The 16,325-nt window shown below is 56.1% G+C and overlaps 2 protein-coding genes across 5 annotated transcripts in view; both read right to left on the bottom strand.

Annotated features, from left to right (window-relative positions):
- Positions 1-850: 850 nt before the first annotated feature.
- On the bottom strand, positions 851-6,997 carry LOC144945404 (clathrin heavy chain 2-like). The gene is made up of 8 exons (XM_078873924.1): positions 6,920-6,997; positions 5,610-5,829; positions 4,758-4,907; positions 4,168-4,289; positions 3,281-3,448; positions 2,686-2,799; positions 2,129-2,302; positions 851-1,991 (listed from the first exon to the last, which is right to left on the bottom strand). Exons 1-8 carry the CDS (start codon positions 6,971-6,973, stop codon positions 1,863-1,865), a joined length of 1,131 nt encoding a protein of 376 aa, XP_078730050.1. The 5' UTR covers positions 6,974-6,997; the 3' UTR covers positions 851-1,862.
- A 2,909-nt stretch (positions 6,998-9,906) lies between these two features.
- Positions 9,907-16,325, bottom strand: part of GIT2 (GIT ArfGAP 2) — a 28,376-nt gene continuing 21,957 nt past the window's right edge. For 2 of the 4 annotated variants that reach the window (XM_078873605.1, XM_078873606.1), the window contains exons 16-20: positions 15,809-15,898; positions 15,187-15,233; positions 14,658-14,816; positions 14,186-14,249; positions 9,907-12,866 (exon numbers count right to left, since the gene is read on the bottom strand). In XM_078873605.1, the coding sequence (XP_078729731.1) occupies positions 12,654-12,866; positions 14,186-14,249; positions 14,658-14,816; positions 15,187-15,233; positions 15,809-15,898 (573 nt within the window). In that variant the 3' untranslated portion in view covers positions 9,907-12,653. The remainder of the gene's footprint in view (positions 12,867-14,185; positions 14,250-14,657; positions 14,817-15,186; positions 15,234-15,808; positions 15,899-16,325) is intronic. The other 2 variants (XM_078873607.1, XM_078873608.1) reach the window with 1 other exon arrangement.

Below are 16,325 nucleotides of genomic sequence, written 5' to 3'. Positions count from 1 at the left end.
TGGCCGAGGTTATTATGATGCAAATAAAATGTGTATTTCGCCGGCGTAAAAATTATGGCGGCGGAGCTAAACGTTCCATGAATATCGTAGGGGCAGTAGCAGCAGCTGGGGGGGGTTAGGCCAGGCGGTGTGGGAGGAGGACGCAGGGGGCTTTAGTGCCCTCTGTCAGCCGTGCCCTCTGTGCCCGTCCGAGAGAATCCATCCCACGACTGTTCTCTCCGAAACCGCCGTCGCCTCGTGTGGCAATGTTGTGTTTACGTTTGTATGCTTCACGAGTATGAAATAAAGAAGTTGTTGTTTGACTTCGGCAAAACAACGTTGCGTTCATCTCCTTCACTCAACCCCCACCCTTACTGTACGTGTACAGCACAGGCATTTTTGGCAATCCACTGCTGGATGATGGCCTCACGCGATGCTGCGGGTCCTTGGGGGTTATTTCACCATACTTCACCACATTGGCCAGTACAGGTTTAGAAGTACAGTACAACAGACACCAGCTGTATGTATGGTGGTCGCCCAGCTGAACACTATCTGGGCGCAACATTTCTTAGCTTCCCAGGTCGACTGGAGCTGTAGGCTCCGTGTCTCGCAGTTGCGTTGAATAGCACTGCGTGCAGCATGATCGTGAAATAAATTGCCACAGTCATTGGGGGTGGAACGATTGATTGATTTAAAGCTTTCGTGACTGCAGGGATTCATATTCTTGGATCTTTCGGTAAAGTCACGTAGAAGGGAAATAATAAAATAATGAAAATAAAACATAATAAAATGCTCACGACGTTATTTTATTATTTCCCTTCTACATGTCTTTACGGAAAGATCCAAGAATATGATTGACTCCGCAGCCATTCAGCGAATTGCGATGATTCGGAGTCACGATTCAGTCTAAGAGCCCTCAACATTACGTGCCGCTAGTGACCGCAGACTCGACGTACAGAACGGCGATCGAAAGGAACTGCGATACCCGCGATTCGATGCACGAATCGATGCGTCATTTCCACCCCTGATAAATATGCAGTCGATATTTACAATGCTCTGCGTGCACCGCAACCCTGCTGCTTTTTGATAACGCATCACAGCAATGTGAACAGCCAAAGCTCTTCAAATATTTATAACGCGTATACACGTAAAAAAAATGCAATCATGCATAGTTAATAGGGGGATACTGTAAACATGTTGCAATGTTGCTTTCAGCGTCCGGCAGAGGGCTCCGCAATGCCCGCAGGGTGGCTGACGGGGGGAGTACCCGCGTCTCACCCGCTCCGAGTTCCCGCGTCGGCAGCATTCGGCTCCGTGCCCTTTGGCGTGGCTTGGGAGGGAGACGGCTGCCACCGTGGGGTTGGCACGGCAAGGTGGTCCACGCCCACCGGAGGAGGGCAGGGCCCAGACGGGGCACTCTGGCACCGTGCCCGTGTTGCTCGGCGAATCCGAACTCGACGCCTTCGTGGGGGAATGACGACGCCTCTCGGCAAACGAGGTGGATTTGAAAATGATCCGTGTTTTGGCGCGTCCGTGCGGTTGGCATGGCGTCGTCCAAATGTGCGTCTGCGTTACACATCCGGCCCCTGCCTACTCCTTCAGAGATGAATGCGTGTGGTTAAAAGGCTTGAACATCCCACAAAGAGCCCCTCGATATTTTCTACACTTGGAAGGGTTTTTTGTATCCTGGCGAGTTTAGCTTGGCACTGCAGTCGCCCACGTCCGTGTCCCAGATCCTCGCTCAGGGCGCAGGTGTTCGGTAGCTACGCGCATCTGTGTCTCGGAGGGCGCCTGCAGCAGAGCCCCGCGAATAGCGACGACCCCACGTGGGTCGCGGGACGGCACGGCTGGCGGGTGGCCCGGCTGGACCGGCGCGGCGAGCGTCACACGGCCGTGATCTTCCGAGACGAGTCCCTGCGGGAGTCGAGCAGGCGGCGCAGGATGGTGGACCGCGGGGCGTGGGGCGGCACGCAGCGAAGGAGCGCCGCCTCCCTCACGCAGAGGGACAGCACCTGCGGCGGGCACACCGCGCCGGTCAGCCACGCTCACCGCCCCCCCCCCCCCTCGCCCCCTGTCCCCGCGATCGTTGTCCCCCTCGTCGCGCGCGCCACCCCCCGCGGGACGCGGCGGCGGCGATGGGGGGCCTCACCTGGCCGCTGCGGCTGACGCCGAGGATGCCGTGGGTGTGGGGGTCCGGCACGGAGGCGAACACGGTGTGCGTGCCGATGCGCTGGCAGCAGAGCACGGCCGCCGTGTCCGCGTCCGCCACGAACAGCAGCCCGTACTTGCTGAGCACCAGCACCAGACCCTGCCGGCACAGCACCTGGGGGTGGGGGGGGGAGCAGTGGGGGCTGTTTCAATCGCTGGGAGGTACGAGTTGGTCTCGGCTGAGCGATCGTGCAGGGCTTTATGCAGTATCACCGATGATTGTCTGCGTGTGTTTTTTTTGGCCCAGGCAGAAACCGACGCTAAAATGGATCGTCCTTTTCGGTCGAAGCGACGACGTCACTCGCCATGACCGTGCTCGCCTCCGCACGAGCGACGTCACCCCGCGACAACCGCTCGCCAATGAAATCCTCACGAAGACTTCCAGCGCGTGGTGGAAAGCACCACGCGATCGGCACGCGCGTGAGCGAGCGCACGAGCTCTCCCGTTCAATGTGGAAGCGCAGGCGAGCGCGTGGCGGAGGCGCGCGGCGCCGGGCACCTGCACGCTGACGGGGAAGTCGCGCGCCTCGGTGAGCGGGAAGAGCAGGCTGTCCGAGTGGCTCGTGAGCGCCGAGTTCCCCTGGCGGTGCGGCCCCAGCTCCACCACGTGCACCTGTTCACGCAAACGCACGCACGCGCGCACACGCTCGTGACTGTCGCGCACGCTCGTGACTGTCGCGCACGACGCGCATTTGCAGGTCTTCGTGTGAATCCACTGCTGGATGAGGTCCTCACTCCCCCCCCACCCGAGGTGATTTGACCGCACGCTGGTCGGTGAGGATTGATGGAGGCGGGCAGCATAGACGCCGGAGCATAGTACAGCACAACAATGGACTTTGCTGCGTCATCCAGCAGCAGATTGACCGTGGCTGATGATCATGATGATGACGGTGGTGGTGCTCGGCTATCCGGGCTCACGCCCGGTGATTGGAACCGCGGGCGACATCGCGAGCGATATTCGCCAATGGCGTTGCTTTTACGAGCGCGCGAGGGCGGCCGGTGGTAGGCGCGGGCGGGCGGGGGGCGGGGGGGGCCCGGGTTGGCACCGCGAGCGTCGGGGGAGACGGCGGATGCCGAGAGAAGGGAGCGGCCACCTTGCCCTTGTGGCCGGCGCCGCGGCGCTGGGCGGCGACGAGGAGCACGGAGGGCCCGGGGTTGGCGGAGAGCGCCAGCTCGGCGAGCGCCACGGCCTGCGCCTCGATCACCTGGTCGAGGCGCGTGTGGCGCGAGTAGAGCTGCGTGAGGCCCTGGACGCAGCCCGTCTGCGGCACAGAGTCGCAGAGTTGCTCTCAGCCCGCGGAGTGTGTGGCCCGTGGGTCAGAGTAACACGTGGGTGTACTAGATTTGAAGCTTTGGTGACTGCAAGGATTCATACTCTTAGGTTTTGCTATCTTTGGTAAAGTCACGTAGGTAAAAAAATAATAGAAATAAAATAATAAATCACGACGTTTCGGAGGCAACACAAGTCTCCGTATCAAGTGATACAGTACATTTAGAGACTTGTGTTGCCTCCGAAACGTCGTGATTTTTTATTTATTTACCTACGAGACTTTACCGAAAAAAAAAAACCTAAGAAGACGTGGGTGTACGTCGAACCGCTTCCGCACCGTGCGTAGACAGCCACGCTAATCGGAGGTGTAACTCGACATCGTTTGGCAGGACTCTCCCGAAAGGCAGTCATGAGGCTCAGTGAGGCTTTCCTGGGTAAACGAGCGTCCTCATCACAACACTTTGGACCCAGGGGTAAAACTGCTGTCAGAGCAATACGACTCCTCCCCCTGTTGAAAAATGACCCCGCAAACACCCGGAGGGGGGGGGGTCAGAGTGCTTTGTTTCTACGCTGTTCTAACCAAACGATTCCACTCCGACCGCCCCCGGGGTTCAGAATGACGGTCGGCGTTCCGATCCTCTGTGGGGGTGGGGGGGTTGAACACAGATCCATCCGCCGCGTCTCCTCCCCACGCTCCCCGCGGCCGCTCACCCGGTCGAGGTAGAGCCCGGTGAGCGCCAGCCACTGACCCGCCGGGTCTCCCCGGTAGCCCACGAGCTCGGCGCCGCGCAGCTTGGCGTGCCGCGAGAAAACCTCCTCGGGCTCCACCTCTCCTGGCGGCGCGGGCGACACACGGGACGGGTCACGGCACAGGCGCACGCACGGCGCGGGTGGCGCGCCGCTCTGTGTGTGTGCGTGTGCTGGACGGTTCACCGAGTGTACAACAAGACAGCACACGCTGTGCCAGATAGTACGCTACGTGGGCTGGGTAGCATGCTGTGCCGGATTGCGAGTACGCTGCGATGGATGTGTTGGCTAATCAGTGTTGGCTAGTACGCTATACGTACGAATAGTAATAATTACATGTATATAGCGCTCTTCATCAAGGATCTCAAAGCGCTGTGCAGAACACAGCAGCAGCAGACACCCAGCATAAAAATAGGCGGAAGCGTATAAATAGGTTTTAAGGTGCATTCAAAAAATGTCCACAAACTCAGAGATCCTGATATCTCGTGGAGTACCCCGTGTGTGCTGGCTAGTCCTCTGTGCCAGCGTGGCCGGTGGCCTGTGGCGGTACTCACGCTGCACGGCCCAGTGCAGCACGGCGGCGTCGGTGACCAGGCAGAGCGTGTCGCGGTCCAGCCAGACCCAGAACTCCACGCCCTGCATCACGCGGCACTGGCTCACCAGCCGCTCGCTCTCCACGTCGAACACCTGCACGAGTGTACCTGCTGCGGTGCCCGCGTCGCACGACAGACAGCAAGTGGCGGTGATGTCACCACGGCGCTTGTGCCATGCTCGATGCACCTTGAGGCCACGCCTGCGCACACCTGCGCACACCTGAGACGTTCGCTCCGACACTTTCACACGCTGCACGCAGGAGGTTTTTGCCGAACGGAATGGAAATGGGGTCGTGTATTTTGGTCACGTGTAACAAAGCCGACGGGAGGCAGCAGCGGTGTCGTGGTTAGCGTACCGCGCTGTGCACCTGGCAACCTAAGTTCAATAACCATCCACGGCTAGCATCGTTTGCCAAGTGGCATCTGAACTGGTCCTGTGGCCCACTGCCCGTTCACCGGCCGGCCTGCTCAAGTTGCCATTGCACGGCGACAACTTCATCCAACAGGAGATCGACAACACAGCTGCGTAAGTCGTGCCTCTTTCTTTTAATGCCATAAATGTTGGGATCTCGGACAAAGTTAATCATTGCCGCAGAATCTCACAACAAATATGAAGCTGGCAGTAAATCGCATCGCGGTCGCCGACCAGACCAGCGCAGAGGGCAATGTTCTTGTTTGCGCTGTCATCGAGCGCGAGAAGACCATCAATGATTTATCCAACAATTATTAATCCACTTGAACCGCAGAGAGTTGCCGATCGCGAGCGTGGCGGCGGCGGTGGCGGCGGTGTCGGTGTGGGCGCGCGGGGGGCACCTCTGAGCGCGACGAGGGGCCGGCACGGGTTGGCCACGGCCGAGTCCACGTGGCCCACGGGCCAACTGCGGCGCTCGGCCGGCCGGCGCGGGTCCACGAGGGAGACGCGCGAGCGGTGGGGGGCCGCTGCGTCCGTGTGGCGGGCGCACACCGTGCCGTCGACTCCCAGCGAGACACGCGCGCAGCTCACCTGCTCCGACGGGATGCCCAGCTCGGTCAGCTGTGGTGATCAGGGGTTTAGGGTCAAAGGGGGGGGGGAGAGGCCACGGGGTCATTCAGTGGCTAACCTGCTCCGACGGGATGCCCAGCTCCGTCAGCTGTGGTGATCAGGGGTTTAGGGTCAAGGGGGAGAGGTCACAGGTCATTCAGTGGCTAACCTGCTCCGATGGGATGCCCAGCTCGGTCAGCTGTGGTGATCAGGGGTTTAGGGTCAAAGGGGAGGGAGAGGCCACGGGGTCATTCAGTGGCTAACCTGCTCCGACGGGATGCCCAGCTCCGTCAGCTGTGGTAATCAGGGGTTTAGGGTCAAGGGGGAGAGGTCACAGGTCATTCAGTGGCTAACCTGCTCCGATGGGATGCCCAGCTCGGTCAGCTGTGGTGATCAGGGGTTTAGGGTCAAAGGGGGGGGAAAGGTCACGGGTCATTCAGTGGCTCCCCTGCTCCGACGGGATGCCCAGCTCGGTCAGCTGCAGTGATCAGGGGTTTAGGGTCAAGGGGGGGAGAAGTCACGGGTCGTTCAGTGGCTAACCACGCAAGCGTCGTCGTCGTGTGTTTAATGCCATTGTAGTTGTTTTTTAAGGGTAGAGCGCACGTCCCTCCAATAACACGTCTCCACCCCCCACGCCTCCCCAACCACGTCCTACGATTCTATCGTCTTACAAAATGTTGACGCCACTTTGGCGTCATCAGACGAAGCGTCGATCTGGAATTCTCGCAGAGCAGCGAGTCAACACGGCGTGCGAGAGAGAATGGTTTACAGGCGAGCTCACACAACTACTTCTGGGATGCTTTTAAATAATATTTTTAGAGTGCACTTCCCCACACGCCCAGCACGAGAGAGATGATCATCGCAGAACGATCAAAGTGATGATATTTTTAGTTCCCAAAGTGGAAAGCTAAATTTAACCTGATGGGGTTGTTATTTTTTTTGCACAGTCATTGCTGCCCAGGCTTAAACCGTCATCAACCTCGCTGCGTTTGCCAATCCAGTTTAATCACCTGTGGGATTGATACCCAGACTCAAACCCAGGTACCCCCACAGACCTCCCGGCCACCCCTCGGTGCGCGAGGTCGTCAACGCGTCCCGTTACCTGCACCAGTTGGAGCACGCTGATGGGTGAGCTGGTCTCCGGCTCACCTGCCATGGGACCACATGGCTGCAACCCACACCCTCGCCACCCTCGCCTCCATCCTCACGTCGCCAGTCTCCCTCGGTCGGAACTCTTCGACGCCGCTGTGCCCCCTACAGCCGCCTAGGAATCTTGCAGAGATCGCAGAATTCCACGCGTTCGACTCTGTTTTTGTCCCCCCCCCACATACAGGGAGGGTCACGGAAGACGCGCGGCGCACAGAGCTGGTGCTCCGGGCGGGATCCAGACCGGCCCGGCCCGGCCGAGACACCGACTTCTGGCGCAGAGGCCGGCCGCCGACTCAACAAGCGCCTTGACCCCCCGTGTCCGCAGGTGTCTCCCGGCTTCAGGTTGAGCCTCAGCGTGCCACGTCCGCCTCCCCCCACCCACCCCAGGTGGTGCCGCGGATGTCACAGCGCGCCCGCGCGGGTCGCCGTTCCCAGGTCAGCGGCTCGACTCGGGCTACGGCAGCCCGAGCGCGACTTTGGCAGTGAAGGTCACGGGGAGAGGGGCCGCGTGGGCGCGCACGGGAGGAGGGGAGGACGGGCACGGTCCACGCGGGGCCAAAGTGCAGCGCGTCGTCGACTCCGACGGAGAAGCGAAACCTCCAAACTGGCAGCGTCTCCGCTCGCATCGGCGGCGGAGTTGTCGCTGCCCACCTCCTCGCCCGAGCGCCGCCCTCGATCCGCCCGTGTCACGGCCACACGCCCTGCCCGCTGCTGCTGCCGCTGCTGCCGCTCTTACCCCCGGCGCCCCGCGCTTGGAAACTTGCGCGGCTGATGGGCAGGTGACGTAGAGAGGAGTCGAGCTCGGTTATCGGCTACGACTGGCGATGGGGATTCCTTAAAAAAAACAACTGCGGCTGCGGCGGCGGCGGCGCGGTAAACATCCCACCCAGCGGGTTCCCTCCTCCTCCTCTCCACCCCCCCCCCACTGCCGCCCGGGGCCACGCGGCTCCGACGCGCCGACACCTGCCTGGCTGCCTGCCTCTCCCGCGCGTCTTAAGGATGCTCGAGCGGACACGGAGGCCAGGGCCAGGCTGTGCGAGACTCGGGGCATGCCGGGGGCTTTGTCACTCGTGACCCGTGCAGACAGCAGGCGCGCTATGTGGCGCGTGTTGCCACGTGGCGTGCAATGTGCCACGTGGTGTACTATGTGGTGCGAATTGCCACGTGGTTGTACAATGTGGTGCGTGTTGCCACGTGGTGTACTGTGGTGCGTGGTGCCACGTGTTTGCCGGGCTGACTCCGTGATGTGGCTGTGTGCACGTTTAAGCGACGCCTCCTTAAGAGGAGGGGGAGACTTTTGTAAAGTTTTTTTCACGAGAAATAGAAAAAAACAATGCGCCGATCTGCTGTTTTTGGTCAAAATGTAACGAATTACTATTTTCAATTATTAATGCAGGTATGCATAGGTAATGGCCTAATTATTGAGAGAGAAAAAAGATTAAGTATAAAATAGTTTGCATAATAAACACCACAGTACTGACTTGCGGCCAGTATTTTTAATGTATTTTTTTCTTTTTGACAACGAACGTTAACCAAGTACTGTACACCTGATGTACAATAAATTATCAATAGTTCGAGGCAATACGGAAATAATACATGCTAGATCTTGGTAAAAAAAACACCATTTCACTGCATATACCTCACTGGACGTTGCATCACAACACTCTAAAGTCATATTGAGACTGAAAACTTTCGTGACTGCAAGAATTCATATTCTTGGTTCTTTCGGTAAAGTCACGTAGATAGAAAACAAAAATCTAAATTAAAAGCAAAAAACCCACGACGTTTCGATCGCAACACAAGCGGTCTTCTTCTCTCGTGGGTTTTTTTGCTTTTAATTTAGATTTGTGTTTTCTATCTACGTCAGTGGCGGCTCCTGCAAAATCTCTCAGGGGGGGCAAATGTCTGGATGATTGATAAGGATAAGGTCCACCCATGCAATGAATAAATTAACAGCTTAAGCATGTAAAGGCAACTTCACTTCTTTAATATTAATGAAAAATAAAGTGACTCTTACAATACATCTTGTTTGTTTCTATACTCACTATTAAAACAAACCACTCAAGTTTATTTTATTAAAGATTCCACTAGGTGGCGATAAATTATATTGTTGGATGAAACGTGCTTACGTATGATGACGTTGGCACGTATGATGACGTAAGCACGTTAGTGCATGCCCTCCCGGTAGCCATAGAGAATGCATTGCAGCGCCCCCGTTCCAAAAAAACCATCTTTGAATGTAAGTCTTTGGGACCACTCGGGGCGATTCTCAGCCGGAGTGAAATCGCCCAAAAAGAGGCGGTACTCCACAGAACGTGACATGACGCTGATTGGACTATATCCAGAGGCTGACAGTGACGGCTAGCGTGACTGTGGTTGAATGACATTGGTGGTGCGTCGCCCAATCGCCCAAATGAAGAAACCGCCCCTGATCTACGTGACTTTACCGAAAGAACCAAGACAATATACTCTTTAGTCATATTTAAGCCCCCAAGGGCCTCGCTGTGTCTTCTTCAAAAACCCTCACGGGCAGTGCCGGATGAAGCTAGTGCGAGGGCCTGTAGCATCTGTTATAAAGGGGCCCTAAATAAAAAAACACAAATATTAAAACACACTTTTTTTACTTGCACAGTAAAGTAATTGTATTCTTTCATTTGCTATACAGGCAGATAATACGACAAATTTCTAACCTTAAATACCCAGTCGTTCGTAAAAGTTGAAGGCAGTATAGTACTATAGCAATAGAGCAAGTGCAGAATCACTGAACCGTAATTGATAGCTTGAAAGCATTTAGCGAGGGGCCCTTGAAAGTGCGGGGCCTGTAGCATATGTAGCTACTTTTGCTACGAGGATAATCCGGCACTGCTCACGGGCAAATTCTAAAACGTGTGAAGAGGCATGGACCACGGACCTCCAGATTCCAGACTCTCCACTCCCATGTTGTTTTCCCATTCATCTTTTATTCTGTGTAACCGCATGCTGAAGATGTAACAATAATAAATTGGCACCAAATATAACGTGTTTGCGTCATAACAGCTGTAAACTCAAAACGCAGTATAAAATACAGGGTTACATGGTTTACCACAAAGGAAATGTCTGAACAACGCACGTGTAACAATGCACAGTACAACATTCTAAAATACAATATTAAGTCACTTGAAGAAGTCCATTCCGAGAAACACTCCCAATGCACGCAGGGACCGGCGGTGATCGGATCCGAGCCAGGACAGCCCTCGTCGCTGTACATCCGAGCCGAGCCAGCGTGGAGGGGCTCTCACGATGTGGGTGATTTTTTTCCACTGGCGATTTGCCAAGCCGAACCGGAACCAAACCGAGGAACTCTCGTGTCTCACAGACGTCCGACACGGTCACGGCCACAAGCAGACAGAGGGATGATCGTATTAATCAGGTTGCATTCGCAGTAGGCTCGACCGTGCGTGCTGGCACGGCTCTCGTTCTGCAGTGGAAAAAAACAACCTGGCACCTCCTCAAGCGTGCCCACCTGGCTCGGCACGGCATGCTGGCGCGGCTTGGTTGTGCAGTGGAATTTCGATACGAAGGCTCCGTCAGTAGGATCCCAAGGCAACCCACCCATGCCACATCGAGCCATGAGACTAACACTGCTGCCCGAATTTGACGATTCGTGGACTCCTTCTACCAACCACGATCCACGCCGGCTCACACCGCACACACATCACGTAACACCCCACGATGGCCACGTTTCACACACGTGATAATGGCATTACACACGTGGCGATCCACACGCACGTCACACTGATGCCACGCACTCAAAGACACCACTGGTCTTGTGTCACAGCACATACACTGGTCAAGTGCCACGCTACGCGATTCACAACACACACACACCGGTCTCACAGCACGGGGCACACACGCCACACCACGCACACAATGGTCTCGTGTGTCTCCACACTTACGTCACACCAACATGTGCGCGTCACACATCTCGACACGCTGGACAGGCACCGAGCCAAAGCCGCGACGCTGGGGATATTCCGAGCGACACACATTTACAGCTGCATTGATCGCACCTGGCTCCCAAACGAACTTGGCACATGGGGACGCGGCAAGGGATGGACACGCGTTACAACAGAGATGTGCGTAGAAGCAGGAGATTCCATCGGCTCCGCCTCGAGCCAGCGAATCCGCAAGCAGCAGCCGGCGGCAGGTGGTCGATCAAACCAGGAATGAGTGGGACAGATGTGGCCGGATGAGGTGTGGCCGGATGAGGGGTGGCCCCGCCGTAAGGCTTCGCTAAAACATAATGCACTTTGTAAATTAAACCGTTCGTTAAGCGTCTGCTAATTCGTGTTATACAATTCGGGCGACACGGTTCTGCGGAGGGGAACATCGCACGGAGAAGGGCACGGGGGTGGGGCTTCGTGGGCTCACGCGTGGAAATCCTCTCGAGTTCAACCGTCCACTTTAGAGGTTTACACAAACCGGCGCGTTTGTAATGAACTTCGCCATCGCCACCATGACTCCTGGCTGGGCCTCGCCGTGCAAGTGTAGCCTCGGGACAATCGCTGTCATTGGCACAGGTGAGCCCAGGTAAGCATGGTACAGGTGGACCCAGGGCACACGTGGGCACAGGTGAGCGTGACAAACCCAACGCGATGTTGTATGTGACAGTGCGCATAAGCATTGACACTATAATGATACTTAAATCAGGGGTCAGGGATTTGCAAAAGTTTCAAGTCATTACGAGCACTTAGCAGTTTTCTAATTATAGCACAGGTGATTATGCATAAGGAAGTTAGTTATTGAGCAAGCAGATGTTTTTTTTTGTCTTTTCTTTCTGATTTAAATAATTGACAAGACAGAGGGCTTCTGGTTTGGCAGGCTAAATAAAAAACCCTGTGAAGTCACAACGTCACGGTTAAACGTCGCCAACTGCGCAAGCAAAGTAACAGTTGCGCTCGCACACACACGCGCTCGCACACACCGTACGAGATGGCTTACCACGATGATTAAAATATTTTACAACAGTTCATGTGTGTGCGTGCGGTGACTGCGGTAGGCTGTGCTGAGGCTGGGCTTTGTTCTTCACGAGTGCTGATCCAGTGGCAGTGGCTCTGGCCGTTCCGTCGCAAAGCTCGGTGGAGCGTCGTGCGTCAACGAAAGCACTGCTTGTGACTGCAGCTCTCCGTTGACCAAGTCGTGCCTTGCAGGGTAGGCCGCTAGCACAATGCGTGGACACCTCCCCAAGTGCACACACCCGTGCGTGCGTGTACGTCAGGCGTATGACTATTCACCCCCACCCCCCAAAGGGTTTAGATGAATTGTCATGATGCTGGATCATGAATCGATTCAAGAACCGATTCGTCGTTTAAAATTTTTCTGAATATGATCTACAATGTTGTTAGCTCGATTAGTCTAAATATGCCAGCGTATCATTCACAGGAGTTGCAGATAATAAACCGTCACAATGTGCGATTCGACACGTGCTTCGTGAACATTAGAACTCGCTGTAATCGGTGAAACATTACAAGCCAAGTGGACACACATACGTACGCGTGTGTGCGTACATGCGTGTAAAGAGTGCGTGCGTCTGTGAGTGCGCGTGTCGTGTGACCGCGAGCGCGCGAGTGTACGCGCGAGACTGGACCCCTGCACCGGTAAAACTCGGGCTCGCCGGCACCGCGCCCACCCCGGCGCCCGAACCCCGCTCACGCGTTGGCGGCGTTGGTGGTGAAGGTGACGAGCTGGCGCGCCGCCTTGGCGATGTCGTACGCGCACTGGATGACCTGCTGGGTGATGAGCTGCAGGTCGACGGCGTCGCCCGCGTCCGCGGGGATCGTCTTCATGCACTCGGACTGCAGCCGCAGCGCGCTGCCCGTCATGAGGCGCAGCGAGGCGCGCAGCGTCTCCGAGCGCGGCTTCTGCAAAGCGACCATGGGGAAAACGCGCGGTCGATGGACGGCAACGATGCATGCAGCACCGCTGCAGACAAAGATCCCCTGTGTAGCCACGACAGACTGTTGGGGCAAGAGCTGTTAGCGAGCACCTATGAAGGCCGGCACGGCACACGAAGGGGTGGGTGGCCAACACCACGCTCGACCACCTTTATCTCCCCAGTGGTGAGGTTTACACACCGCACCAGGTACTCATTTGAGGCCGAGTCGGCCTAGGGGAGGCCTAGGACTGGTTCAGATAATCGTTACTGGCGATGGCCGTGAGCAGGAATCAAACTCGGGTCGCCGGGTTCGTAGCAGTGCACAAACCACTGCACTACTACCGCTCCCCACTACTATAGATGGCAGACACGCACACACATGCATAGCACACTCAGAGAGAACTAAAGGCAGTCCCCGGGTTACGGAAGGGTTAAGTTCCCAAGAACGATCCGTAACCCGAATTTTCTGAATGTCGGATACTGAACAATTTTCTCACAAAAATCGATAAAATCCCACAGCCGGAAACAGTTGTGCCTCCCCTACCCGATTGCTCGTACCGTATCACGCCGTCGTCCGTTTTCTATCGCTGCCTGTACCGTATCGCTGTGCATATGGCTCTGCACTTCCTACGATTCTTTCATTTCATCGAATATCTACCCTAACACTTCCCACAATTAAACTAACGGAACATACACCGTATCCAATTGCTTATGAATACCACAAAACGTTTTAAAATTGTGAACAGAAAGCAGTCGCTTCCGAATGTTCGTGAACCGTGCATTCGGCTTGGCCTAGAGACTTCCCTGATCGCTGGTGGCTGAGAAGTGAAATTGTGTTAAATAAAGTACAATACAGTAACTCGTGAAATAATCTTTAAATTAAGAAAACTAGCAATAGAAACAAGGGAAAAATATAGTTCTAAGCGTAGAAAACAAACAATTACGTAATGCTACAAAAGGAAAAGAATTATGTAACACTATAAAAAAAATTCCATTGAGCTTGATCTTAGTGAAGCTTCGCGGTATTCACCCACAACCTCAACGCGCTGCACTACTTACACTTACGTAACTAACGCAAACATTTCCGAATAGTGAATTTTGATTAACACGATTTATGGGAGCATTTCGGATTTCCCTAAATCGGGTCTTCCGCAACCCGGGGAGTTCCTGTACTAGAGACAGCACGCACACCCAATCAGGACTACCAGGGACAGCACACTCACACAGCGTTATTAGAATCACTACACACACACAGACCCCGCTTAACAAAACACAACTACCGTAGACCTCTGTAATCGAGCGTACCTTTGGGAACAGAGCGGCCATCTCCGACACCGCGATGTGGATCTTGCTGGAGCACGGCACAAAGCTGGAGGGAGCGCACGGACGTGCGGGGTGAGCGTTACACACAGCGGCGATTAGCGCGCTTGGCTACGTTATGGTGCAAAAGAAGTTCAACATACGTACGTACATACGTACGCACAACGCAAACTCGGGAAAATCGTCGCATCATAGTGCACGGTGTCCACGTGTCGGTGCCGTCTGGAGCAGCACACCAGCCGATGGCCACGAGTACAAACACGTCTCACCCCGCGGGGCGAGAACTCGCTGTAGGGAGCGGGCGGCCTGCGCCGTGCGAGGCGCTCCGGAGGGGTGGGACCGCAGCCGTTTCGCGAGAACCGCCGTGCGGACGGTAAATAGCGGCGGGGGGGGCTTGGCGAGAAGGGGAGAGCGGCAAACAACAGGGGGGGGGGGGTGGGGGGCCTGTCTGTGCTACCTCTCGTGCTTGCACTCCTGAGCAGAGCGCAGCAGCTCCTGGATGTTCTTGGTGATCTGCTCCGTCTTGCGGATGACGTCCTGTCCGCTGGGCAGCGCGTGGCTCGGGTCGCCCTCGCTCTCCTCCCCCTCGACGCAACGAACGCCGAGGCCCACCTCCCTGGGGACGCGGCGCGCATGCACACGCGCGCACGTTTGCCGCATGCGCAACAAAGATCCGAGGATCACACAACACATTTATCGTATGGATAACAAACATGCGTTGAGCTCGCACACACAAGTGCCACGTCACATGTGAACCTCTGTCCGCTTGCGAACCTGCGCACGTTGCAATTTTTTTACGATTATCATAAAAAATGCATGTTTACAATGCACACGAGGCAAACGCACAGACATTTCGAAAACGCACGGCTCACACAAGCGCTGGCCGCATGGATGACACACACGGGCACACGGACACGGCGCGTGCAGCACAGAACACGGCCGCTGGCGGAGCACGTCGCCAGGCTGCAGCCAGAAATACGACGCACCTGTAGCTGCTGTAGTCCCCGTCTAGTGAGGAGTCCAGACCAGAGGCCTGGAGACAGAGGTGAGGGGGGAACACACGACGGTCAGTGCACACCGCCTGTGTTCGGCTGCGCGAGGTTAGCTGTTATTAAGCAGGGCAAGCTTCCAAACACCAGGCGGCGGTGATTAAACAATTAGTGTGCAAGAAAGCCGGCCCCTTTACAAGCACGCTTTATCGAGCGCGGTCTTCTGTGCGCGATGCCACCAAGTCCGCAGTGCAGTGCAAGAAGCGGCAACGTCCGAGATTTGCGACGTTTTGTTTTTCGTCTCTTATCGCGTTACGCGCCGACGCAGCCCGGACGGCGCAACACGGCGCGCGGTAGAACAGCCAGCAGACAACCGCGTAGCGCGCGCCGTCACAAGACGACGGCGCAAGTTAACAGCAGGTCCTCCCCCGTGCAGCCAAAGCGATTGCGGCGGCGCCATGAGGTTAGTTCCCCGCGAGAAGCGACCGGCGTAGGCCGCGGGGCCGTGCGAGCGGTGGCTGCGGTGCGAGCTGAAGAGGAGGAGGAAGAGGAGGAAGAGGAGGTCGCGTCACGTCGGAAAGGGGACGCGCGCCGGGCACGCGGAACGCGAGTACTTAACCAGGCCGCGCATGGCGTCGCGGGCCGGGAAGAGCGCGGGGTGGTGTGAAGGAGAGAAAACAGGGGCGGTCACAAACGCACTCCTACGAATCTGCGCGGCCACGCAGGGCGGCGGCAGCGGCGGCGGTGGCGGTGGGGAGTGAAGAGATGAGACACAGACACACACAACACAGATTGGATATGGAAAATAAACACACTAAAACACAACAAAGAAACCAAAAAGAGACTTAAAAGTGATGTGGAAAAATCTGCCGAAAGCAGCGTGCGGATATAAAAGAGGCGGTGAGCTCCCCCCTTCTTCTGCCCTAACATTTATGAGCCTACGCATTCGTGGAGTTTGTTCTTTGAATAATTACAATAAAACAAAGGTTTAGATTTCCCATTGCTAGAAGACATGCAAATTGGGCTGGGGTTTGCACTGCAGCTTTGCGACTCGTCACGATCACAATCGCTGCGCGCTTGCTTTGTGAACCTTGCAGACAAAGCGAGACGCTTCCCCAAGCCACGCGTGCAGCCCT

This window comes from Lampetra fluviatilis, chromosome 37, assembly GCF_964198595.1.
Source record: "Lampetra fluviatilis chromosome 37, kcLamFluv1.1, whole genome shotgun sequence".
NCBI classification, from domain to species: Eukaryota; Metazoa; Chordata; class Hyperoartia; order Petromyzontiformes; family Petromyzontidae; genus Lampetra; species Lampetra fluviatilis.
This window is presented reverse-complemented; position numbering and strand designations above follow the sequence as displayed.

Bases quoted from the DNA above. Each gene is read 5' to 3' on its own strand.
- LOC144945404 (XM_078873924.1), bottom strand. From the start codon at position 6,973: ATGGCAGGTGAGCCGGAGACCAGCTCACCCATCAGCGTGCTCCAACTG. The intron at 4,290-4,757 runs GTGAGTACCGCC...CCGCGCCGCCAG, and splicing joins GCTGCACTGGGCCGTGCAGC to GAGAGGTGGAGCCCGAGGAG. The intron at 2,800-3,280 runs GTGGCCGCTCCC...TTGCGTGAACAG, and splicing joins GCGCCGGCCACAAGGGCAAG to GTGCACGTGGTGGAGCTGGG.